General features: G+C 33.6%; 2 protein-coding genes across 8 annotated transcripts in view; one reads left to right on the forward strand and one right to left on the reverse strand.

Moving 5' to 3' along the window:
- LOC106879884 (protein CUSTOS-like) overlaps positions 1-12,186 on the reverse strand; it is a 53,793-nt gene extending 41,607 nt beyond the window's left edge. Inside the window, exons 1-2 of one of the 2 annotated variants that reach the window (XM_014929617.2) lie at positions 12,170-12,186; positions 10,510-10,761 (exon numbers count right to left, since the gene is read on the reverse strand). In XM_014929617.2, coding sequence (XP_014785103.1) covers positions 10,510-10,732 — 223 coding nt within the window. In that variant the 5' untranslated portion in view covers positions 10,733-10,761; positions 12,170-12,186. Of the gene's footprint in view, positions 1-10,509; positions 10,906-12,169 lie in introns of those variants that run through there. The other variant, XM_014929618.2, reaches the window with a different exon arrangement.
- LOC106879882 (ATPase MORC2) overlaps positions 6,980-27,772 on the forward strand; it is a 167,114-nt gene continuing 146,321 nt past the window's right edge. The window contains exons 1-2 of one of the 6 annotated variants that reach the window (XM_014929608.2): positions 6,980-9,011; positions 11,665-11,742. In XM_014929608.2, the coding sequence (XP_014785094.1) occupies positions 11,684-11,742 (59 nt within the window). In that variant the 5' untranslated portion in view covers positions 6,980-9,011; positions 11,665-11,683. Of the gene's footprint in view, positions 9,012-11,264; positions 11,518-11,664; positions 11,743-27,772 lie in introns of those variants that run through there. The other 5 variants (XM_014929613.2, XM_014929607.2, XM_014929609.2 and 2 more) reach the window with 5 other exon arrangements.

A 27,772-nucleotide genomic window follows, 5' to 3' on the forward strand; every position in this document is an offset into this window, starting at 1 on the left:
ATTTCTTCATTTTTCACTTTTTTCTGTAACCCTAACCCCCTAAAGCTAAAACCAGTACAAACGCATGAACGATGTCATAAATAACAGCGACAAACGAAATATACACCACCGATATGTTGCTTGTTTTTGTTCTGTATTTTGTGATGTGTAGTATTGGGTATAAAGTGATACTCTAAGTTAATAGAAAGGAAGGATGGTGAACTGGTAGAATTGTTAACATGCTGGGCAAAATGCTTAGCGACATTTCATTCGTCTTTACGTTCCGAGTTCAAATTCTGACAAGGTTGAATTTGCTTTTCATAGATAAAAATAAGTACCAGCTGAGCACTGGGGTTGATGTAATTTACTTATTCCCTCTCCCGAAATTACTAGCCTTGTACCAAAATTTGAAGCCAATAAAAAGTGTGAAACAAAAACTTAAAAGTCAATAATATTTGTTTATATCATAAACTAAAAACGGAAATTGTATTATAATTCATAACATAAAAATTCATTTTGTGCATAAAACCATGTTTGGCTATTGAGTTCAAAATTTCTATTTTCTTATAGATGAGAAATGAATTTTGTTTTAGTTTAATTTTTCTGTTCTTGATGGAACTCGAATTGTAAAAATGAAATCGTTTGAGGACGAACAGTTTATAAAGTTTTACTAGACTATATATAGATTTGTGTTTTAAATATGTATGCACAGCTAGTGGCAGAATCATGTAACTGTCAAAAGACAGAAAATTATCTGAAAAATGGCTGTTTATGAATAGTATAGAATTTTATTCAAGCACATTGGTACTATATACATCAAAATAAATGTTATAAAAATGTTCAGTATGAGTAATACACTTTTGGGGATACAAACAATCACACATACCAATTTATGTAATAGATGGTACTTGTGTATATAAACTTTTCACTTATTGTCCATGCTATCATGACTTGGATAAAATCAATTTTAAGCAGCATTTTATAGTCAGATGCCCTTCTAGTTGCCAACTCTTATCTGTTTTTCAAATAAAGGGCTTTTATTCCACGAGTCTTTGTAAAGACAATTTGAGAGCAACCAATTACAATGTTAAAATGTAAGCATCATATCACCATTTCACTTAGGAGGTTATAAGCATGAAATGCCAACATTGTATGTGTATACATGTGAACATATATGTATTTGTATGAGGATGAGTTTGTATAAACAAAACATACACATGCAAGAGTGTATATATGTGAGTGTTTGTAAGGAGTTCCACAAAACTACTGAGCTTGAACACAAACTCTTAGAAATATTAGCCACAATTTAGTTAAAACTCAGACCTTCTACCCTTTTATTGTTAATTGATTAACAGAAACAAAAGATAGGTTTATCTTTAATGCTGTCATCCCCCCACCCCAAAAAAGTACTAAATATACACTCTTAAAATATTTTCTGTTTTTCCCCACAGATGGTGAAGGTGTGGCTGTGTGATAAGAAGCCTGCTTCCTAACCACATGGTTCTGGGTTCAGTCCCACTGTATGGCACCTTGAGCAAGTGTCTTCTACTATAGCCTTGTGAGCGGACTTTGTAGACAGAAACTGAAAGAAGCCCGTTGTGCATATATATATATATATATATGTGTTTGTTCCCCCACCATTACTTGACAACCAATGTTGGTGATTTATGTCCCTGTAAATTAGCAAAAGAGACTGATAGAATAAGTACTAAGCTTACAAAGTACAAGTCCTGGGGTCAATTTCTTTGACTAAAACATTTTAAGGTGGTGCTCCACCATGGCTGCAGTCAAATGACTGAAACAAGTAAAAGAAAGTGATCAAATAGATATGTAATCTACTAAATTTTCTGAACCCATGTCTCTTAACTAAAATTCTTATAGGTTTATCCTTTACTTTTTTCTATCACTTGTTTTCTTTCCTATTCTCATTTGTCTATAATCTTTCCTTTTCTATTCTTTCTCTGCACTCATTCTCATCTGTCATTGTGTACAGCCAATGCTCATGTTGTTTTCAGAGTCAATTGATTAGATTCAATTGACAGATAAATGCACAGGCTTAAAGGACTATAAACACAAGTTGTTTAAAGACAAGGAATGAGCTTTATGTGTATATATATATATATATATATATTGTTGGCACTCTGTCACTTACGACGTCAAGGGTTCCAGTTGATCCGATCAAGGGAACAGCCTGCTCGTGAAATTAATGTGCAAGTGGCTGAGCACTCCACAGACATGTGTACCCTTAACGTAGTTCTCGGGGATATTCAGTGTGACAAAGGTGACCCTTTGAATTACAGGCACAACAGAAACAGGAAGTAAGAGTGAGAGAAAGTTGTGGTGAAAGAGTACAGCAGGGTTCGCCACCATCCCCTGCTGGAGCCTCGTGGAGCTTTAGGTGTTTTCGCTCAATAAACACTCACAACGCCCAGTCTGGGAATCGAAACCGCGAGTTCGCTGCCCTAACCACTGGGCCATTGTGCCTCCACACACACACACACACACATACATATTCCATAATTATCACATATGATGATTAGCTATGTTGATGGTAAAAACTGTTACTAAGTATCTAAGTAAACCTGGTTGCTTATCACCAGATCAACTCTGAACAGATATATGATTAAAGATATTCCAGTCATGACTATCTTGTCTCTTTTTTTGTCCATATAGGACTAAATTGTTCAATGTATTGTTTTCTAGAGAGAAATTTGGCTACTTGTAAGAGGTCAAGTGAGTGCACAGAAGCTTTTTCATTGATTTGAAGTAAACTTAGTTGTTCCATGATCATCCCATCTTTTTTGTATATCCTTTAAAATGGTAGTGATTTGGCCATTATTTCTTGCAGTTTGAACAACTACATAGCGGCTCCTTCATAATCTGATTGTCCATCAAGTATTTATTGCTTTAATCCTTTAGCATTTAAACTGGTTACATCCAGCCTAAATATTCTATCTGTTTTTGTGCAGACTGACCAGGTCTGCCTTATCACACCTACCTTACAATGTCATTCAAAAGATAAACAGTCGGGTCATCAACATTTCAAAGCTTATGAGATAATACAGGGTTAATTCAAATCAACATGAATAAATATGTTTGACAGAGTAATGTGAATGCAAGGTTAACACATGACTGAACACTAGGATCAACTGACACCACCTTACATGCAGAAAAATATTTGATAAACACCAGCAACTGTAATCGCACTCACTCTCATTTTCTGTGTTTTATGCTATTTCATCCCTTCACTCTCTTTCCCTCTTACATTTTTGATTTTATTCCTCCTCTCTATCTAACATACACTTCCTCTCCCTATTTTTATTTCTCATAACTTCCCTCTCACTATTTGGAAGGAGGGCCAAGAGTGAGGTGCTTGGTGTGATATGTGGCAAGTAGTGTAATGTAAGTTAACCAATCATTGCATTATGGTTACATACCCACACCTATGCGTTGCAATTACTTTATTATAATGTAGGATGTTATATCCTCACATGAAATGAAATGTCTCTAAAAATTAACTCAAATCAACAGAAGCAAATACAGATGCAATGGAGGACACACTCCTCACTGTACAGACACTGAGAGAAAAGGCAGAATTCAATTTGTCTTTATTACACTATATCTAATGTATTATAAAATTTAATCTACGGCATACAAATTTAATATCATGCCCCATATATGTAATTAGGCTTGAAAAGAGATGGATATGGAGCTTGTCTTCACATTAAAATAGTAGCCTTTAACTGAATTATACATTGAATTTCATGCATTAAATTAGACATTATTTACTTTCATATCTAATAATACTTATAGGTTTAGTGTTAGTAAGCATGGTCTACCTTGTATAATTCTCTAAGGGACCGAACAGCATAATATGAACATTTCTCATACATTCTGAGACTAGTCAGTTTACATGCAAGTAAATGAAATAGTTGTTTTGTGACTTAAATTGTGGAGTAATTTTTGTGGTAAACAAAAAGCTTCACAAAGGAAAATGTCCAACTATACGGTGGCCATAAAGTCATGCACCATCCTGCAATACTCTCTTTTACTTGTTTCAGTCATTTGACTGTGGCCATGGTGGAGCATCACCTTTAGTCGAGCAAATTGACCCCAGGACTTATTCCTTGTTAGCCTAGTACTTATTCTATTGGTCTCTTTTGCCGAACCGCCAAGTTATGGGGATGTAAACACACCAGCATCGGTTGTCAAGCGATGTTGGGGGGACAAACACAGACACACAAACATATATGACAGGCTTCTTTCAGTTTCTGTCTACCAAATCCACTCACAAGGCTTTGATTGGCCTGAGGCTATAGTAGAAGACAGTTGCTCAAGGTGCCATGCAGTGGAACTGAACCAAGAACCATGTGGTTGGTAAGCAAGCTGCTTACCACACAGCCATTCCTGCACCTTATGTGAAATTGCTAACATTGTTTTTTTTATCTCCTTTTGCAACTGCCAATATTACTCAAAACCAATCCTCATTGGATGGAGGCTGATAATCAAAGTGGGGGGGGGGAGGTAATGGTGTGGTGTGGGATTTTGCACAATCAAGTAATAGGACCATTTTATTTTGAGGACTCCATGACAGGTGATTCATATTTGGACATGCTTGGCAACAAGATGATGCCTCATGTGCATTCACTTGGCAGGGGAAATCCTGTCTGGTTTCAGAATATGGTTCCGCCCTATTATGCATTACGGGTTCATGACTTTCTGAAAGAACTTTTCCCAGGGAGGAATGTTCAGTATGAGTAATACACTTTTGTGGATACAAACAATTGCAGGCCAATTGAATGGGCACCACAGTCACCAGATTTAACACCCATAGACTTTTTCTTCTGAGAATATATCAAACCCCTTCAGTATTCTGAAAAGATTCATGACTGAAATCTTCAAAGAATTATTGAAACATGTGAACAGCTCAATGGCAATGAAGAGCTATTTGAGAGAGTTCATTGCAATTTCAAATTCTGTACATGGCCAACACTCTGAACGTTTGTAATAGATTACCTACTTCATTGTTATGGCTTTTACTGCCTTACATGTATATGTAAACATATACATTAAAAATAAAAAAATTTCCCTAAATTTTCACTTTGACTTTCATGGCAATTGCCAAATGCCCAAAGTATTACTTCATTTGCTTTAATTTCAGTTTGAAAACAGACCAATTTAAAACTTCACATTCCTTCAATTATATATTACTAAAAGAACACTTTCATATCTACAGGTTTGTTGACTGATTCAATATTTACAGAGTGTTGCATAGATATGTTAAATGATTTGGATAAGTGATTCTGGTCTCTCTTGCAGAATTCAAGAGACTTTCAGACGTGGACTTCCTCAACCATGTAGCAGTCTCATTTCAAATCCACGTCTATTAAGAAACAACTTACAGCAAGATCTTTGCTAGCAAAGACTGTGCAAACATTATTGTGATAGTGATATAACAATTCAAGGCTTCTTTGTTATTCAATTGTTCTTGAAGATCATGAATATTGACTATTTTCATCGTGGATCTGACACAAATTATCTGATCAAGATTTAATGGAAGAAAGTGAAGTGCCTTTCATTGTTGTATGTCCAGCAATTGCAGCCTTCCTGCATTAGATTACTTGCTTAAAACAATAGCAGGAAAACATGTAGATGGCAAAATAATGAACTTTGCATGAAGAAATATACAAATATTGTACCAATAAGATAGTAATAAACCTGAAGTCTTTTTTGTGAATGACTTTGGGTCACTTGAGACTGGTCAATGCCATTATGGAAAGTGTGTCAGCAATACAAGAAAATGATGTTCTTGGATAACTTGCTTGACCCCTCAGTCTGAGAAATTTCTCCACAAACAACAAAGGTCAACATAACCGGAATAGTTAGGATTCTCTTGATTATTGTTGTGCTGAAAATGTTATTTTGATTTCTAATGAATTTAATCGTTATACGTACCTTTACATAAAAAAGAAAAAAAATTCACCATCATCCATATCATTATATCCCTGTGTAACAAAAACATTAATTCCTTGAAGTGCTTTTCCTAACAAATGATTCAGGAAGAGCAATTATAATTTAATCTTGGAAGATATAAATTTAGAGAGGAAGGGTTTCATTGACTCAGGTACTTGTCTAGTTCTAATATTGATCACTGAGCATAATTTAAAAATTGCAGCTCTACCATTTCTGTCACTCACCACCATTAAAAAAAAAAAACATTTATTGAAGCTGATGGTTTTTATCAGTGTAGGCATCTGACTATAGTTCTGATATTAAGATTCAGAAAAAGTTTCACACTCAGTTTTTATTCATTCCATTGACACACCAAGAAATGGGACAGCTAAATAACCCTTGAACTTATTAAGACTGAAGATGTCAGCAAAATATCTAGATTTTGTGGTGCATTTTAGAGCTACACTTCCATGGTATTAATACCTCTCTCAAGGTATTAACCATTGATAAATAGTAAAGACATGTTGAAACTAGTCTGTTATTCATACACATTTTTAGAAATCATAACTGATAGAGAGAGAGAGAGAGAACAACAAGTGTAACATCAATAGCAACATAAAAGATTCAACAAATCTCTAAGGAGCACAATTCCAGGTAAAATGTCTAATGAAAACTTAAACATACTATATACCAACGACACTGGCTGCCAAATGAAATCCAAAATGTCTTGAGCAATAGCAAAACTTAACATTTCAATTTTATTTAAAGATATTTCATTATTGCTTACTCATTCAGAGATTCTTTTTTTTATACCAATTACGTCTACATTGAAAAAAAAAATGATTATGAATGGTGTTTGCAGTTATTAGAAGTTACTCAACGTAAAAAAAAAAAAAAAGCCCCAGGGCAAGTGTGAAGTGTATGTTTTAAAATGCATTCAATTTTCTACTTCATTGCATCACTTTACTGAAGACCACATGCTCCTCACGTGACTTGGAGCTGTGACTCACAGAAGTGTGTGTGCGAAATGGATATAATTTATTCAAAACCATTTTGTAGCATTTAAAAAAAAGAATTAACCAGCCTCCACAGGCGATTTTGAAGGTTAAGTGGATTTAGAACAAAACGGCATTCAAACTGAAGCAGCTCATTTGATGAAGAATATAAATCCAATTTTAAATGATTCACGAGAGAGCAAAACTTGCAGGACGTCCCAATTCTAACAGGGATAAAAAAAAAAGAGTGACGAGGAAGGAAATAGAATTTGTTCCGAGTATTTATAACCGAATTTCGCTAAAAGCAACTAAGGACCAGGTGGTGTTCAAGAAGCCCCAACCACCTATAAACTGTACATCTCTGAAGGTTGCATTGATCGCTAGACATCGAAACATCTTAATGAATACCATTAAACTCAACGCCACAAATATTGACAGCAGAAAGCTTCCGATTCAGTTTTTACGCCTCCATTATAGGGTTTACTCAAAGATACAAGATAAGCACCCAATCGAAATGACAGAACACTTTCATATAAAACTCACTAACCTTAAACAGTTGAATTGAAATTTTCCCGAAATTGCTCACATCGTTGGTTGAGATTACATGAGAAAATATTTGAAAATACAGGTTTAATGAAATTTTTAAAAAATGGTTTTAACTGAAGAATCGTATTTGAATACTCTTTAAATTTATTATAACTGATGAAAATTTGGCTGCCACTAACTTATTCAGCTTTGACAGAAGCAAAACTCAATCTTCAAACACCACGACTCGTTAACTTACTAAATATATTAAGATAAATCAATATTTCACAAGATAAATTACGAATTTATATAACAAATGCACTATATTACGTATTTATATATCAAATGCACTTAGCTCGACTAGAAAATTGTTAATGTGATTCAGAGGGGCATCTTGCAATAAATGATAGAAGAATAGTATAAATGCAAGAATATCATAGCCAAGTCACTACGAAAATACTCGATACCTAATATGCTGCAAGTAAATTTGATTACGTTTTATTCTATCTGGAAAAATATCACAAAGTTGCCAATAACAGTGACGTTGCAAACACATCGGATTCTTCTGCCAAATATTCCAAAAATTTGTAAATTTTAAACAAAAAAATAAGGAAAACGAAGTTAAGCAAATAAGAAATGAAAAGAATACATAAATTATGGTTATGCTGGCAACAAACAGAATATTAGGTTACAAAAAAAAAAGCAAATGAAGAAAAAAAATTGTTTTCGACAAGCTTGGAATGACCTAAATCAGTTTTAGTAATTTAATAGAATATTCCGAAGCTGAATAAAACGTCTTTTGCATATAAACCTAAAACCCACAAAAAAGCATAATACTATCCAATCTATTTCAGAACAAAGAGCATTAAAGAAGGTCAAGGTTAAAAAAAAAAAACGACAGTACATAATATAATCAAGCTAGCTGCACAACAGTTAACACTTTGTATTCTAGAGACATTATGGTCTCTATGGAAAGAAAAAAGAACAAAAAAGGATATTGTATATCTTGACTTGTAGGCAAGAACGGCAAAACAAAAAAAATTGCAATCAAAGAAAATGTTTTCTCTGTTGGAAAACGAACTGAAGTTAAATTATTACTGGTAACTTTGAAATACAGAAGTAGAGCAGATATTCTTCGTTGCTAAATTGCAGGAACAAAGGAGGAGTGTGGTCGGTTTTAAAACATCGAATGGTGGCGCCCAGTTGCTGGTAGCGGGTGGGTGGGGGACAGCCAGGAGGGGCGATCGTGCGCTTCTCATATTAAAGCGGCACAGATTGTCTTGCGTCAACTCAGAAACAGCAATCTCTTATTTCTCTACCTGTCAGACGCAATGATCATCAATGAGACAACGATGGCGACCTCAGACTTATTCATATCAAGCCAAAATGCATATACAGCCATGAACTGATCTTAAAAAAAAAACAAACAAACAAAAAACTGTTCTACATCTGCCTTTTGTCAATTTTTTCCCTTCACAGGTTCGACAAGAAAGTGAAGAACATTTGGTATCGAAATCCATTGGAAAAGCAACAAAATATATAAACAAAGGAAAAAAAAAGGTAAGGTCGCAAAAAAAAAAACAAAAACAAAAAACAAACAAACAAAACAAATCCTATACACTTATGTATAAAAAAAATAATGAATGCTGTGTAGAAAACATATAAATTGTATATCGCACGGAGATGTCTAGAAGTATATTAGCCAAATGTCATAAGTAGAAAAACAGGCAGCTAGTTTATAGAAGAGGCCAAGAAAGGAGAACAAAATTAATCTAAATTCAGAATAGAAAATATATTACTACCAAGGAGAACTGGAAAACATGAGATACATTTTATTATAAAACGCAGATCAGAAAGGATATAGGGAGAATATCCATTTAAGTGGAGAAACCATATCACACATATATATATATCGGTAAAAAAGAGGGAGAAGCTAAGTGGCTGCTTGCTCTTTGAGAGTTGAATAGCTGAATACAGCAGCACAAAAACGAATATATGGAACAATATTTTACAAAAGAATTATGTCGTAGCAGAGACAGCTGTAGAAAGAACTTCGCCTGTATTATCTTGACTTAAATATAATTGACATGATAGTAAAGCTAACAGAAGGCAGAGATGCTTGTGGAATGAATGAATAGCATTGTAGTGGTTGTTAAACAGCGATTATTATTTAGGGTACAGAGAACATAGGACCAGAACCTTGTAGATACAATAATTACAACAGAATTAATGATTATTTTTTTTCTTAACTAAGTCTCTAAAAAAAGAAAACACGGAATCAATATAAAGAAAGAAATTCAAAACCAAGTAAAAATTGTTGCTGAAATGTGAAATATTACAATTGAAAAGAAATACATTATTAATACAAGGCATCACAATCTTGGTAGAAGAAGAAAAAAATAATAATAAAAGGTTAAAAATACATTTAAAAATGAGTAGTATGAACCCCCCACCCTAACTGATGCTACTGTTTGTGTAGCAAAGCATAGAATTAGAAGAGGAACAAGGACTGATAAAGTAAATCAGATCTCTCCATATTGGCAGCAGTTGAGTTCACGGAAGGGGAAAGGGAGTGGAAATCACCGTCCCCTGCTCCGATGTCTTCCATATATATTTAACACTGGATACTATTCTCAGTTGATACGGATAAAGAATATAATAGTCCTCAGATGGAATTACTTTTGCCATGGCATTCTATAACCAAAATAAACACAGTTGAGATTTCTACAAAATAAAAATGAGGAAAAACACTGCCAGTCTATTTTACTACCCATCCAACATGGCAGCTAACGATCGCGCCGCACGCGGTTGATTAGCATAATACAGACATACCATATATGGTAGTAGGAACCTGACGTCAGCAAGAGCAGCGGCGGCATGGCTGCTTATGAGATGAGGTAGGGAAGTGAAGCTATAAATGCCACTTCACTATATTATATGAGACAAAGGAAATACCGCCCCATCGCCATATTATATAGTTCGCTCAGTTTATTGTTGCTGACGTTACTGTATTTATATCGTATGGTAAGAATATAATTAGACACAAGTGATAATTTACTTGCGTTACTGTCGTCTTCGGTATGTAGCTCTACTGAAATGGCAGCTTCTCTAAGTCGTTGAATTTCTTCTTGGTCTTCTTCATCACTACTACTACTGTTATTGCTGCAGCAGCTTGTGATAGAGTTGGTTTTCTTACTTGTAGATGTCCAAATCATGGAATCTCTATTATGTTGTGTGTAGCTGCTACTTGCTGTGTTTGACCAGGTCTTACTTTCTGCCATCGTTCAATACTACTGTTGCAGCTTCCTCTCTAGTTTACACAATAAAAAAAAAAGAAGTTACAAAAAAAAAAAACCCCAAAACAAAACAACATCTTTTTTTTTCTTTCTCTCCTTTGTTAATTTCTTCCCGCTTAAAAATACTTTCGGTACAACGAAACCCGACGGTAAGGCATTTTGGAATAAATTTAATGGAAAAAGAAAACTTTGACAAGGAAAAAGTACATTACAATTTTTTTTTTGTGTGTATGATAATGAATTTTCAGATAAAAGAGTTGTTAGGAAGTAAAGTCGAGATTGGAACAGCGATTTATCTCTATAATTTGTATATTTTTGTTATGAATTACAGTAGTTTTCAGTGGTTTTCCTCCTTATATCACCTTGCCAATTTTCACCTGTGAATTAAAATTTTTTTTTGTCTGTTGTATTTTTCTCTTAATTTCATTTTATAATACTTTACTACTTCTATGTCAAGCGACTACCCTGATCACTTATAGTCAATACATTTCGTTTTTATTTTGTTTGGAAGGACTAATGATGCCTGTGTCACTAGGTTTAGTACTTCGCCATGGATGTCGACGTCCATGTTACACTCGAACATACACCACCTAACCCCCTCACACACGTATATATATAAACCAGGGGAAGGCGTGGACAGCCTCCACTTAATTCATCTTGACTTCCCCCGATGCTAGTTTCGACTTAAAACCCACTTCGGATATGGATTTCTGTTTATCAACCTAAACAGTTTACTTTAAACAAAAAGAGCCAACGGTAAACTGATAAAAGTATATATATATATATATATCCTAACTATTTATTTGGAATTTTATTTTAAAAAAATATTTTTATATTTTATTTCTTTAATAATTTATCCAATTCAGTTTTTGATTTTCCCCCACTTTTTCTTTTTTTTTCTTTCTGGCGGGTTAAAGAAGTTCCCTTTAACTCAACATGGCCTACAGCAGCCTGAGTCGAGCCCAGCTGAGTTTTGAATATCTACATACCAATTCGTAAGTATCCCATCCTAGTTCGGAACACAGTTAATACAATGTAGATAAATACTCACTATATGCCCTACTTATAATATACATACACATCCAAGTAAAACAAGACGTTTTACACATTCATTAACAGACCTTTTGAATGTGTTACGCGTGGTAAAAGCATTTTTTGATATTGTTGTACGTCGTCAAGTAAAGGTTTTACATAAGTCTCTCTTGTTCCTTCTCTCGTCAAAATTAAGCAAGGTACATGGCACAATTTGTTGTAGAATGGCTACGTATTTGCAATTTGTTACATATTGCAATCATTATACCAGAACTATTTTCGACTTTAGCTTGCATATCATTTGCTGAATTTCTTGTCAGTTTTTTTTTTTTTTTAGAAAGCAAAATAATTATATTGCTTTGTTCAATTAATTTTATGGACAATACTTACGTATTAAAAAAGTAATCAAACGATTTGAATAATTTTATTGCTAGTTGTTTAAGACAGAAGCCAAGGTGTTTCGCCCAAGCTTCGTCTTCTTGCTGGCTGCGATGACGTCATCTGGCAGAACGAGAAACATGGCGATGCGCAATGAAAAATTGAAAACCGAATCAAGTCATTGTCGACCCACTGATATTCTTTATCCATATTTTAATAAGATATTCTATCACAACGTTTTACAAACGAATTAATCACTACCTCACTAAAGATCTATATGCTTATAACAAGTGTATTTAGGTCTTAGCTGATAATTTATTTTAATCGATTTTTTTCGTTTATCAGTTATTGACCTCAATAGTCTTGCTGCTTTATTTCTCTGACTTGTGCAACAATCAATTAAACTCTAACTTTTAATATCTTTAGTTATATTTTCAGTGAATTATGATTGTTTCAAGGCTGTTAACCTTTCCCGTTCTCTTGAGTAAATTCTAGACATAGCTCATTGTAATCATTTAATTTATTATCCTGGAACATGTTTTTGCCTTTTCTTGATCAGGTCCAAAGTGACATCATTCGAGATAGATGAAAACTACAAAAACAAACTAGTTTTCTAACCCTCAGTGTTTCTTCTTAACCAGCAGAAATACAACTCTTATTGTCTTTCACAATAATCACAACGGAAAGTATATTTAGTTCGAAATAAGAAAACCAAAACTAAAAAGAAAAAAAAAGTCTTGTATTAAAATTTACGGACAAAAAATTTTTTGATGGGCAGTGTAAAATTAAAAAATTAACTTGACGACGTTTTTATCTTCACGATAGAGAAAAAACAAAATCCATTAACATAATTGGAAAATCAGAAGAAATCTAGGTCATTGTACTGAACAATATTACGTGTGTACGTATCTATATTAACCTGGGTTCCATGCATGTGTTAATTTGTATTTTATGTGTCAAAAGTAATGTTTTGTTGTAAGAATATAATGTTTTGATGATTTGCCGAATTTATCGGTTGAAACTATTTCTATGAGCAATTGTGCAGTCAAGAATAGACCAACTAATTGTTTGCAAAGACATTGTCGTGACTAAATTCACTGAATAGATTTCATATTTTGACAACGGGTTTATAATTTAATTTCTTTATCGGGCTTCTGTTCTTTGTTTGCATATCTGTATTCATGCATTTGAAATTAGGACATCATTGTGTTCCTACTGCAAGTTTTTTGTTTCTTGCATTGTCATCAAGGCGACTAGTTCCAATACTGAATGTATTTTGTATATTGTTCTCTTTCATACATTCATATGCACAGCGTACACACGTAAATGCAAATGCACGCGCATATATACGAATCAAATGTTCCGTAACTGAGAATTTACTCTGTAGTCTGTTTAACAAAAAAAAAAAAAAAAAGCTGGATAAGCACACATGCACGCCATTTGGGCGATTGTTCAACCGAATCTGGTTGAGATATGACTCGTACGATGTTCTTTTGGTTTGCAGCTTACATTTTAATCGTTTCCCGACCACTACCAGTGACTCTGCGGTTTCCTAGCTCGCCCATCTATTTGTAGAATCGATCTCGATGTTTTTGCGCCTCAAAATGAGTTAAGGGATTTACAGTCACTTAAACGATGGCGATTTGAGATGCCAAAATCTCTTTTTAGTCAATAGCATGTAGGCAAAGACTCATTTTAGACAATGGCGTTTAGAAAGCTCAGCAAACACCCAAATTAGGTAATGCTTCGGAAATTGGTCAAACACCCATTTGAGACAATGGCTGATTTGTAGTTAGGATAACACCCGTCTGAATGTTTTTGGAAGAGGGTAGTAACTCCACATGTAGGGACGGGCTGGTGTGATGCCTTTGTAGCAGGATACATAAGCATTCAATGTTTACAAATGAATCTTGTGAATTTGACTGATAAACTGGGTTGGCTTCATTTATTTGGTTATGCATATTTGGTCTCTTGTGGAATATGCCATGTTTCAAGTCCTTGTATACTTAGTTTAAAACAGTAGACAGTGAAAACAATCTATATTTGATGTGTTCAAAAATATTGTATTGGTGAAGCCTGCATTACTGTACAACTTGTTTCCCACCAATTTATTTGTATTATCAAATTCCTTTGTCCTTTAGACATTGAAATATGAAGTTACTTGTTTCTTGATCATAATACCTCTTCAGATAGAAACCACAAAAGCACTCATGACTAAAAAAAAAAGTCGAACTTGAATCAACAACCAGATGGAAAATACAGTCAAATCTCTCTCAAGTTGTAACTTACTATCTCAAAAAGGAAATAGTACATTGAGCAATGAAATTCTAGATGCATAATGTCTGAAAAAAAAAACATGTGATGGCCATTGTAGACATGTTTTTAATCCTAGTCTGCTGAGTTTGCAATGACCTGAGGCTAAACAACAAATAGGAAAACAACTAATTGACAAGTAACACTTTTACCTATTGTCATTAACAAAGAATGACCAGCTAAAGTTGGCTCTTGTTTGGTTTTGTATTTAGTCAAGATTGCTTTTGTTAATATGGTGTGTTTTCTTATTAAAAGTTATATTGTCAAGAAATGAGTCTTCATATTACAGTATTTAATAAAACCAGTGAGACCCATGTTGTACAGTTGTGCCTCAAAACCATTGCTGTCCAGAAAGAGAAAAATGGATGCCAGTGTAGTATGTGATATACAGCTACTTAAATCTAGACTAGCTTGTGATCTACATTCAAAATTTTGTTATAAATTTGCAATTATAATTAGAGAAATGAGTTAAACATTTAAAAAATAAAAGAAAACTTTTGCTGCATGGACCAATATCTCCATGTTCATTAAGGAGTTCATAGCGTTGGAGAAATTCTATTTCAGCTTCATCTCGAATGACCTGTGTGTAAAATTCTTTTGCCCTCATCACATCTTCTTTCAATGAGCTCAGGACTAAAAGTGTTTAAATCATAAAAAGTTTTTTTGGTTATATACCTAATCAACCAGAAGTTGAGTACATAGATGAATTGTAAATGTAGATCAAAAAGTCTGTGTAGATCACAAACTATCCCATTTGAACTAATGTAGATCACAAGCTATACCAGAAAAATGTATTCTAAATATTTCAAGTTGTGGAAACTGTGTAACTCTCTCTCTCACCATTGTTAGATGCCACAACATATGTTGTGGCATCTAACAATGGTGAATAAAACTGAAACTGAACAAAACAAATGTTATATGTAATAGATATTTTTTTACTGCTTAGTTAAAAGGAATGGTCAGTGTCCATGACCTTTGTATGTCCAGCAAAACAAATGAGCTTGATAACAGCTAATATTCAATTTGGGCATCTATATGTCTGCCAGAAGGGAAATACATTCCTTCCTCTAGAGAGGACGGAATAAATATAATTTTTAGTATAATAGTGGTAGATTAGATAGGAGATAGTAGACCTCTATGGGCTAGAGGTTGAAGTTTTGTTGGTGGCAAAGTGTTTGCCAATTTGTTCGATGTGATCATGAATGTTAATGTGTATAGCAGCAGCAATGCTTTCACAAGATTGTTTCCTTGATGTGTCTCAGTGCTCTGAAGACAAACGTGTCATGCCCTAGTTGCTGAATGTTTTCAAGATATCTTTTCATGGAACATTGTGGGTTTGATTGAGTTTTTGTGTTTACATGTGGATAATGCTTGTATACAGAAGATTAAGAAGTGAAGAGGAGTGTTTGCACAGGAGTAAGTGTTGTTAAAATTAACATCAAGTGGATTATTAATGTACATGATGAAGAGGGGGAAGGGCAATAAAATTGAACTTTGGGGTATGCAAAAGTTGACAGTATGAATCAAAGATAGAGAGAACCTCATCACCACATATAATCTAACAAACTTCCAATCCAAGAGATTGGAGACAAATTCCAGAAGACAGACAAGCTTTGTTTGAAAATTCTCATGCCAGACAAGGTCAAATGCTTTTAAACCACATTTTTGCTGAATTTTTTTCAAAGAAGTATCGCTAGTGAGTAACTGGTGTCTCAGCAGGTGACCTGTATGTTTTGGGGTACATAAAAATTGTAAAGCTTTAAAATAATTTTAGGATTCCTTGTGGTTATCAATTTTCAGTGATTTTTTTTTTAAGAGAGCACAGATGGCTCAAAAGATAGAGCCTAGCTGAGATATTGGCAGTTCATATACTGTCCTTGGCACATTGTGTTTGTGACCAAGTCACTTATACTCCCTCAAATAGGTAAGTGCAACTAACTATAAATAGGTACCATAGAATCATCTTTTATCACCCATGTTCCATACTGTCATGGGTTGGAAGGTTTGACTGGATCTGACAGGTCTAAGGATTGCCTCATGCTCCAATATTCCTGTAAACTTGCAAAATGTTTCATTAGCTTGTACTCTATTCAGCTTCACCTGTGGGTATAGCAGCTAGAAGAGCATTGTATCCTGCAGTCAGGTGTCAATATCGATAGATGCATCTAGTTACGAAAAAAGTCCAGTAACTGATTGTTATCTGATATATGTACATGTATGTGTGTGACATAGAATAAAGTATAGCTATCTACACAAGTCTACAAATTATGAACTGAAATTATAGTCATAAATTTACAAACTGTGTGCCATATATTTATATATATACTTTTTATCTTGAACTATTGAACTCTGTAAATCTAAAAACCAAACCCTATTTATCACTGAGCATGCAAACCATGCATCACTCATCATAGTGAATATAGTTATGAATTCAAAATCCATGCATGAATTGCTACCACAAAGCTTCGAATTATAGAACTACAAACCATGCACCATTTATTACCATAAACCAAGCTGTGAGCAATTTATCATGCTGAGCCTACAAATTATGATAATATTTCGCTATGACTATTAGCTATGAATAATTTATCTTTATGACCTACAGACAATGCACCAATCATTACCATGACCTACAAAGCACAAATTACCAGGAGTTAATAATCCATGCACTAATCATTACAATGACTTACAAATCATGGACTAATCATCTCTAAGAATCTACAAGCAGTGCACTGATCATCATTATAAGCCAACAAACCATGCACCAATCATCACTATAAATCTACAAGCCATGCACCGATCATTGCCATTACTCTAAAAGCCATGTGTATCGACAAACCAACAAAGCATGCTTCAATCACCATGAGTGAATCATTGCTATGAATATACAAACCATGCACCAATCATCACTTGATCCAATAAACCACAGACTATAACTCTACAAATCTTGCACTAATCAATGCCTTGAGCTAACAAACCATGTACCAATCATTGCCATAAAATTTTCAAAGCATGTACCAGTCATCACCATGACTCTATAATTCACCATTCATAATCATGAACCAATAAATGAAGCATTTAGTCATCACCATGAGCCAATAAACCATGCACTGATCATCATCACGAGCCTGTGATTCAAGAACTTACAAGCCATCACCATGAACTAATGATCCATACACCATAACTCTACAAACTTTGTATTATCATTACAAATCTATAACCCATGCTCCAATCTTCACTCTCAGGTAACAGGATCATGCATTCATTATCATGGTTCTATAAAGCATGATCCATTATCATGAACCTTTTGTTATCTTCAACCCATGTAGCAATCTTCACTATCAGCTAACAAATTGTACATCAGCTGTCACCATAGCCCTACAAAAAAATGTTAAACTCCTTATCTTGAACATTTACCACTATGAACCTACTAGCCATACACCAATCATCAATAGGATCCTCCAAACTAACTTCAATGTAATCCATTTCATGCCCTTTGTGCATTAGTTGCCGCACACGAGCATGCACTCTCATGAATGATTTAGATAAAAATATCACTGGCTGGACAAAAGTCAAGAACCATTGCCATACCAGTAGAGCCACTCTGCTATACTGATACTGATATGATCAATTGGCCAGCTATTTGGTGTAGTAGTTTGTTACAAGAGACTTACTTGAAACAAGTTAATGACTTCCAGATGATCTGACCAAATAGGATATTAGTTTTAATAAAGCTGTTGAGCAGGAACCATTGATGATGACAGTGGATCGATCAGTGCAGAACATCTCTTATGTCATAGACCATCATTTACAATAGAAGAGGATGTCAACAGATGACTAGTCTTTAAATCTTTAGTAGACATTAAGTCTTTGTTGACTTGAGAAATGTCTTAATAGTCTGAAGGACTTACATTGTAAAATTAAACCAGTTCTTTCAAAGAAGTCAAAATAGGATCAATATGGAAGGGAAAAAGAAATTTCCAAGTATCTAATTTATGATGGGAGTAGAAAGTACTCTGTAGTGTAACCAGTAATGCAGTTGGCTGGTAAACGATAGATGATTGGTTCAAGTCTTTTCTGTTGTTCACTTCTGATTCAGATTTAGGTGTGTATTGTGTTATGTAGTCTGTATTGATTATATATGTTTGTATTTATTAAGAGTAGCTCTGTGCATTTATTAATCCAGTGAAGGTCCTGTTAGGCATGCTAACAATGGTATAATGAAAGGGTCGTTCCAAAGAAGTTATTGAAGAATGGGAGAAAATGAGTCAACAGTGATTTGCTTGGCATTCCTAATGTTTCAAAGTAAAATTAGTCTGAAATAAAGTTAAACATAGAGGCGCAGGAGTGGCTGTTGTGTGGTAAGTAGCTTGCTTACCAACATTGTCCCTGCATGGCACCTTGGGCAAGTGTCTTCTACTATAACCTTGGACTGACTGAAGCCTTGTGAGTGGATTTGGTAGGCGGAAACTGAAAGAAGCCCACCGTATATATGTGTCTTTGTCCCCACCTACCATCGCTTGACAACTGATGTTGGTGTGTTTACGTTTTCCGTAACTTAGTGGTTTGGCAAAAAAGGTCGATAGAAAAAGTACGAGGCTTACAAAGAATAAGTCCTGGGGTCGATTTGTTAGACTAAAGGCGGTGCTCCAGCATGGCCACAGTCAAATAACTGAAACAATTAAAAGAATATATCTTCCATAAGATTTTGTTGTCTGGCCTGGGGAAACTATTGAGTTTGTTCACTTGAGGTTTTCATTCCTGTTTTAAAATTTGTAGAATACATTAGATCATATTTTTCATGGAGGTAAAGATAAAATGAATTGTAATATTATGATTTACATTTTACTGTAAAAGTACATTATGATAAATATATTTATCATTCAAAGAACTTGCAAAAAACTTCATGGAATTGGTACAAAATTACTTTGTTGAAACTGTTTCACTGGAATTTTATTTCTGTACTTGTAATGCTGGTTTTGACAAAGGTACAAAGCCATAGAAATTATGTAAGAGTAAAATAAAATGCTGGAATATTTGTCTTCTCTAAAAATTGGAGTAAAATATTCTCACTCAGAAATTGAAATAAGATTGCAGAGTTTATTTATTGGTAGAGCCTACTGTAAGCCACTAGCCTGTCCTGTGAATGTTAATATTTATATTTAGTTGTAGTGGACACAAAACGTTTTGTTCTATCTGCATTAGGCTTTTAGCTTTGTTTTTCATCAATAATCTAAATAATCATTTTTGTTAAAGATTATAATTGATACCAAGCAAAGGCTTAACTCTATTTCATATGATCTATGCTGCTGTTCAGAAAACGTTTCAATACTTCTATCAATGACAATTTCAGATTCTGATGTGATCCAGCGTGTTTATAGATCTGTTTTTACAACAAAATCAATGTTTGTGTCTGAGCTGTTCAATGGAAATGTAACAAGTTTTGTAAAACTTCTATCATCTGTTTAACTGTCACCTACACTGTTGTCATGGATAGTTGATTTACACAAATTGTTAAGCTGGTTTGACTGTTGATCAGACTGGTTTAATTTCAGTGCTGATTTTTTTATTACCAGCAGTTAGATAAATATATATATATGTAATAATTAGATTTGATGACATTATTTCTTATTTACTGTTTCTTCATGCTTGGGAGAGAATGTACTGGCATATCTATATATTTAGATAATGTTGTATTCATGTTTATAATGGAGACTTTTTATACTACTTACTATTCATTTCTAAAATTGGAATGGAACAGCTTGCTAAGATCACCACACAGTAGTTAAAACAAGCTATAAACTTATAACTAGCTAAATAGTCAATTTGGTCCAGTACTTTAATCTTAGTCATTGGGCTGTTTATTAGTAATTTGTTTTTAGAATGTTAGATGTGCTTGTGATTTAAACTGACAAAAATGTGAAGAGTTTGTTTATCTAGTAACATGCTGTGAGCTACCATGTACTTACCTCAAAGTTATACATAAATATGAAATCCTTATTTGGTATGAAATACAATAGATAATATTTGACATAACAGTAATCTTCACTGAAATATTGATGCATCTGTTCTACTGGACTAGTATAATAGATAAATGCATTCAAATTTTTTGTGTATGGGCTCAGTATTAGTTTTGAGATTTGACCTATACAAGCTAATCAGAAAAAAGTAAAAATGAAACTAATTGAAATTTAGTTAACACATAAGTTCATAGTTTTATCAAACCCTAGTAAATATGACAGTAGATAACTGCTCCATTTCCTTTGAATAATCTTTGAGCTTGTTTATCCAGTTATCTGAATATCTGATTAGTAAAGATGTCAATTCTAAATCTACATTATTTTTTAATATTTTACATGGAGAAAAGAGTTGATGGGTGATGTTTTTCATGACTGCAATGGGTTATAGTGGGGAATGGAATAACCAAACATATTAAGAAGATATGAATTCATAGCAAAAACATTAAACACAGTCTATTAGGAAGAGAGAGAACACTATGAACCTATTTAACATGTGCTAATGTTAAAAAAAAGAAGATACTCTTGATGTATGGAGTAGCTATTATAATTTCAGGAAGATTAAATGAATATGCTTGGTGATACATTAGATATGCCCCGAATGTTGTTCTTTTGTGTCTAGTTTTGTTTTTTTCCTTAATCAGTATGGAAAGAAATATGATGATTGCAAATTAACATTTTTTTCAAATGAAATTGGATATATAAAACACTTTATGCAGCAACCAACAAAGTCTTCTGTAATAAATTTTAAAGACAAAATTGATGCTAGAAGCTGAGTTTTTGGTAATTTTGACAATGTAAACTTGTAATTGTGTCAAGTAGGTTAACTGGATATGAGCTCAGGAAAAGGATAGGACATAAAATGTACATGTGTACATAATGTTTAAGATATAGTTTATTATGCCAAATACAATAAAATTTCAAATTAATGAAACTGTTGAAAATGCACAACAAATTGGTAGGTTGAGTTTGATTGACCAGAAGAGCAAACAGGAAATATTTTACATAGAGAGTTTGCAGTGGAGCTTGAGAATTTAACAAAACAGAACCCTATTATGCTATTCAACATCAATTATTAAAGAAATATTGGAAGAATTACAGAATTTGACAACTTGTTTCTTTGAAAAGTGAAATATCAAATGTAGATTTATTGGTGCAGTATTTTAAGACACTGGACACTCTTGGAGTGGTTGGCGTTAAGAAGGGCATCCAGCTGTAGAAACTCTGCCAAATCAGATTGGAGCCTGGTGTCGCCTCTTGGTCCACCAGTCCTCAGTCAAATCGTCCAACCCATGCTAGCATGGAAAGCGGACGTTAAATGATGATGATGATGACAGTGGACCTTATCAGCAAGTAGTACTTTTGGATGAAAAAAAATGAGCCAGGAGTTAACCCTGCTTCCATATGTCAGATTTGATGAGATATGACAATCTCTACTATTTAAACTAATTGTAAACTACAAAGTAGTAGCATGATGGTGTTGACATTAATGTGCTGGTTGAAAGTATTATTATCTGATTGGGTGACTTGTCCAGACCAATGCAACTCTTCCATGCCAAATGTCCTGATCTTCTAAAGCAGTCTTCATATCCTCAACCAGTGTATGCTCGTCTTGGTCTGCTGATACCTATATGTCTATGTTTTTGGGTTTCCAGTGAAGGAAATTGTTGGATATTGCATTCTTGCTTCTCCAGCAGTGTCCTGCATAATGTCATCTGTTCTCTGATTACCGAGGTGATGGTAAGAAGACTGTCATACAGTTGCTGCTTTGTAGCTACCAACAAAGATCAAGAACTGCACAAAGCACTCTCGTGTATATACCACCAAGCTTCTTTTCCAGTCTCATGTCAGTATCCATGCTGAAGAGCCATACAGAAGTACTGATTCAATGACTGCTTTGAAAAAAACACTCTTCATGCCAGGAAGAGAAGACTTCCAGAGAATTCTGTGTCTGTCTTGGGTATTCCATGGTTTTGCAATCTCTGCTTGGATATCCTTTTCTGTTGAAGGTATGTAACTTCTCAGGTAGGTAAAGTCATCAATCATCTTCGGATTAGAGCCATTCAGAGTTCAGATATCACCTGTTATGTTATAGCCCATGTATTCAGTCTTACCGGCATTGACATATAATCCTATTTGTGCAGCTGTAATCTTAAGTGCATGTAACGTTTCCTCTTCTAATTCTATATTATCTTCCAAGAAGAGCATGGTTATCTGCATGGTTGGCATCCTATAATTTTACTGCAGGATGTCTTCTACTTGGTCAGTAATTTCTAAAGTATTTGGAAATAACTTCATCTTCCTAGGCACTTTCCACTTAACTGGGCAGGTCATTGGAGACCTATTAATTAGATTCTGACATTGAAACAGGCTTGTGCAATATCATCTTTTGCTTGAGATTAAATTCACTAAATTGTGCTGGTTTATTTTCTAGAAATTTCTATTGTAAGCTTGTTTTGATAGAGCTCAGAACTATAGAACTGAGACTACAATCCTTTTATAATTGAATCATATAGTTTGTGTAAAACTAGATTGTAGTAGCTTAAATCAACCACAATCAAGATCCTTGGCCCTGTTTAGCATAAGAATTAAATAAAACTGTTCTCTTTTGGTATGTACAACAAATTTAAATTTGTATCCTGTTGGTCTAGGCTATATAATCTGATTCTGAAATCAGTAATTGATCTTTGAATCAAACCATGAGATCATTTAGTTACATTTAAATTCATTGTTAACTCATTTAAGGTTTCAATTCTTAGTCCTGATTACATTTAGTTATTGAGATTGGTTTCAAATTTTGGTACAAGGCCAGCAATTTCAGGGTTGAGTGTAAGTTGATTAAATCGATCCCAGTATTCAACTGGTACTTATTTTATCGTCCTCGAAAGGATGAAAAGCATAGTCATCCTTGGTGGAATTTGAACTCAAGGTAAGGATGGACAAAATACTGATAAGCATTTTGCTCAGCTTGCTACTGATTCTGCCTATTTGCCATCTTAGTGATTGATATTAAAATAAAAAATGACTAAATCCTTTTGTTACCATATTTTTGTTGAGAAATATACAGCCTTCATTTATGTTAATTTTCAAAGTAATGAATTTAGTAAAATAACCTTGTTATAAAGCTGATATTTGGAAAATAAATGAACACAAAATTTCAATGGACAGGTTTAATATCAGGTTGGAATTAAACTGGTTAAGTTATATATAATCTATTCATCTGTTCTCAAGTAAAACTATTATCTTTCGGATTGATAGACTTATGAGAGAGGGCTTATCTATAATCTCATAGTATATTATAGTAGTTTGCTCTAGAAAATGTGGTTTAAGACTAGAGTGATCAGTATAAATTATGCTTGTTAGAAGCTTGGTGTTACATGGCTGATATCAAAATGAAATTTCAGCTCTCATCTGAGTTAAAATATATTTTACGTATTAAGAATTGATCATTATCATGTAACCCACCTTATGACTGCTTTATTACCAAATACCCTTAAACCCATACACTCTGACACCGACCTTTAAATAGGTTTTTCAGATGTCATAAATATGCATGATTTCTCATCTCAATATCTCTCCTATTTGGATTTGACAATAAACATGTTATTGATGTACTTCATTATTCCCAATCAGTTATGGCTGATCATTAGGGAAACTAATTTGGTGTGTTTATCTTCCTAAAAGTACAATTGATTTTGGAACTTATTTGAAGGAAGTGTCTAACGTTTTTAGAATATCAGACAATTTCTGTATTAACTGTGACCTTCTTGAATTATAGTACCTAATTAGATTTAGTAAAGGCATATATTGTAACCCTGCCTTTCCCTAATTTCTGATTCAGACTCTACTTTTTATAAGATTAAAACTAATAGGATCAAGTAGTATAAAGTTACTAATGAGTTCTGTTCAGGTTTAATGGAGGGGTTATGAGATTATTTTTGTTTAGTCCTGGGTCAACCCTGATTGAGTAGACCTATTATCAAAGGACTTACATTGTCAACTATCTCTTGTATGTATATGTAGGACTACATTGTCCAGTGTCAACAGTAGGATGTAATTTGAGGGAAATTTCTAACATGTTGAGTGGCTTCTAAGAGGACTTCTCATTGATTAATAATGAGATGCTGTTAAATGGGTGTCGTTATTTATATTCATGAAAATTACCTTTTGTTTGTATGTTTGTAATTATCAAGTAAATGTTTGTGAACAGAATAATGCAGCCAGTATTTTCCTGTATGTATAATTATACGTCATAAAGTTGATAAAATAATGTAGGGTGCTGATCCTGACATGTACATTACACAATTTATTTCGGATGATTCAGTTGGATCAAGCTCAGGTTTTGTGACATCTTGGTTGATAAAATAAGGATAATTATTTACTCAAATAGTATTTGATTTGATGGCAAGAATTACTGGTTTTAAATATTCAGCTTACAATGAAAAATTACAAGGGAAACAATGAAAATAATTTAAATTGTAAAAAAGAGAAAAGTTTTCTGAATTCTGTAAGTTTTAAAGGTTTATATCTGTCAATGGGATGCAAAATTGTTAAACAAAAGAGAACTATTTTATGCTAGTGGTGTCCTTCGTTCCTAATCTTCTATGGAAACATCCAGTTATGGGGAAATATAACCTTATTTGGAAACAGGTGAGGGTTGGTGACAGGAAGGGCATATGGTCATAGAAGATATGCCTCAACAAAATTCCATCTGAGTTATGCAAGTATAGGAAAAGTGGATGTAAAAGTGAAAAAAGAAAACAAAAAAGAGCAGTTGTTGGCTCAAAGTCTTGGCTATTTTTCTGGAAGAAGCTTATAAATTTAATTGTTGAAATACAGTTCAGATTCCTCAGGCTTTTAAAAACTTTGATCTTGTTTTTAAATATCATGGACAATATTTGTATGATTTATATCTACTTATGTATGTTGTGAAAATAAGCCTGAAAACAATGATTATATTATCTCATATGTGTGACAAATGCTCATGAAACCTGTTAGACATTACTGTTAGCATAATTTATTAATTTAGGCTTTCAATAATGTCAGTGTTGAAGTTAACTTGTTGTTACTAATGTTCTCTTATTTTATCTTTGTTTTTTTTTTTAATGGCATGAATGGTATTTAGAAACATGAATATTTGCATATGAGTATTTTCATATCACTATAGAATGGTACGTTTTTGGAGAGTTGTATCTTCATTTCATATTATCAGCATTTTCTAGTCATTATCAATAATCTAGAGAGAAATGGGTTCCAAGTGGTTAATTTTCTCTCCAAAAAAGTTGGCTATCTACTTTTCTTACTGTTAAACATTGAAGTAGATGTAGGTGTTTTGTTGCTTGCAGTTTCATGTGATCAGAATATGAATTATGTCAAAAACAATTTTTGTGACATTTCAGTGCTCTAAATGAATCCAGCATTGTTGATGCCAACTCCAGGTCAACTGCTTATGATTGTAAATGTTCCAACTGTGACCATCTTGTCTTTCTTAGGCATCATGTAACTAGGACTACAACTATCCAATATGACCTTTGTTCAATATGGTATTTTGAGATTTAAGTGATATTTGGCCACTAGGCTTTGTTATTGCTTCAGCTCCAGTATTGTTATTTTTACATGTGCCTCCTCATAAGTTTCTAACTCAAGGTACAATCAAACTTTCAAAACCTAAATACTGGCAATATTTTTTGCTTCTATCATTTGAGAGTAATTTGTCCATCTGATTCTGTTCAGAAATAGACATTGCTGAACAGTAACGTGTTTCCAATGAATACTTTTCCTGGAGCATATAAAACAATTGCTATTTTAGCCCTAGACAAGATTCAGCATGCTCATAACTGATACTGATTTTGGGCTTTTGTAAACTGTTTCATCATACTGATTGAGTTCCTTTGTAATCTTTAAAGTAGGCTGTTGAACATTGATTTTTGCAGTATTAGTGGTAATTAGGCTGATTACAGAAAAAGTGGTTTTGTCAGAGGCAGATTACAAAAGTCTAAGTAATATAACCAGATACTGCAGTTATATACCATTATACTAGTAAGTAACAGGTGATACATTAGTACAAATATTATGCTACTAACCCTTGGGTTAAATTTGTAGGTTAAAGTAATTCCATTGTTAACAATCTAATTTAGGGATTAGAAAACTAGACAGTGGTCTTATTTCATCTGGCTTGCTAACTTCATTGAATGGTATTTAAAGGCTCTTTATTTTCTTTAGCTATCTTTTGGTCATAAATAATAAAGTTTCAGGATTGAAAAATAGAGTAAAAGTTTAATTTTTGCAGCAACTTAAAATGGATTAACGTTTTATAGTAATAATAATAAAGAAAAGAAAAAAAAATCATCTACTGTTAGTCTCACAGAGACTAACAACATGAGGTGCTGCTAGTCTTTGTTGCTGTTCATTTAGGAAGTTGAAAACATTTACTGCTTAAAACAGGCAACCTTTTTCAAGAAATGGGCCCAAATAAAACATGATTCATCATTAAGTGGGCCATGCTCCTAAGACAAAATTCTAGGTAATTTTTCATTTGGCATGCCATTCAGAGTCCTGTCACAGATTTATTTTTTTCATACTCAGAAAGACTTCCACTTTTAACCAAGTGAAGGAGTTTTTTTTTTTTGTATAACTGAAAATATTCAGTTGAGGCCATTGCAAAAATCAAACTTTTATTGCTTTTCAACACAGTTGTCCACTACTAAAAGACAGCTAAAGGAAACAAAAAAGTTTTGTATGCAACTTCATATGTTCAATGAAGTTGGCAGGCCAGATGGATTGAGACTGCAGGCCGTAGTTTTCTAATCCTAAGCCAGATTGATGATAATAAAATCATCTCAACTATTGTATCACATTGTTTGTATTAATGTATCATCTGTGACTTGCTGGTATAATGGTATAAAGCTGCAGTGTCCATTAATATTATGGAGATTGTGGTAATCCACCTCTAGCAAAACCGTTTTTTTTCCTTTTGTAATCAGCTGAATTGCCACTAACGGTGCAGCAAATATAGCTAGTTTGAGAGTAGCTTATTTGTTAGTTAAAAAAGGAAACTATTTACTGATGATGAATTAACTAAATTTTCTCTGTTAGCAACAGCTGAAGAAGTATGTCTAGAAAAATAGATTTATTCAAAATATTAGTCATTCTGCAACAATTCAGTAAATAGGATAGTTGAGGACAGGAGGCAACATCCTGAGCCAATTAACAATAAAGTTTTAAAGTTTCAGTGGTTTTTCTCTGGTTCTCAATGAATCAACAAGTGACCGACAATCAAGTGTGT

This window comes from Octopus bimaculoides, chromosome 1 (genome assembly GCF_001194135.2).
Source record: "Octopus bimaculoides isolate UCB-OBI-ISO-001 chromosome 1, ASM119413v2, whole genome shotgun sequence".
Taxonomy (NCBI): domain Eukaryota; kingdom Metazoa; phylum Mollusca; class Cephalopoda; order Octopoda; family Octopodidae; genus Octopus; species Octopus bimaculoides.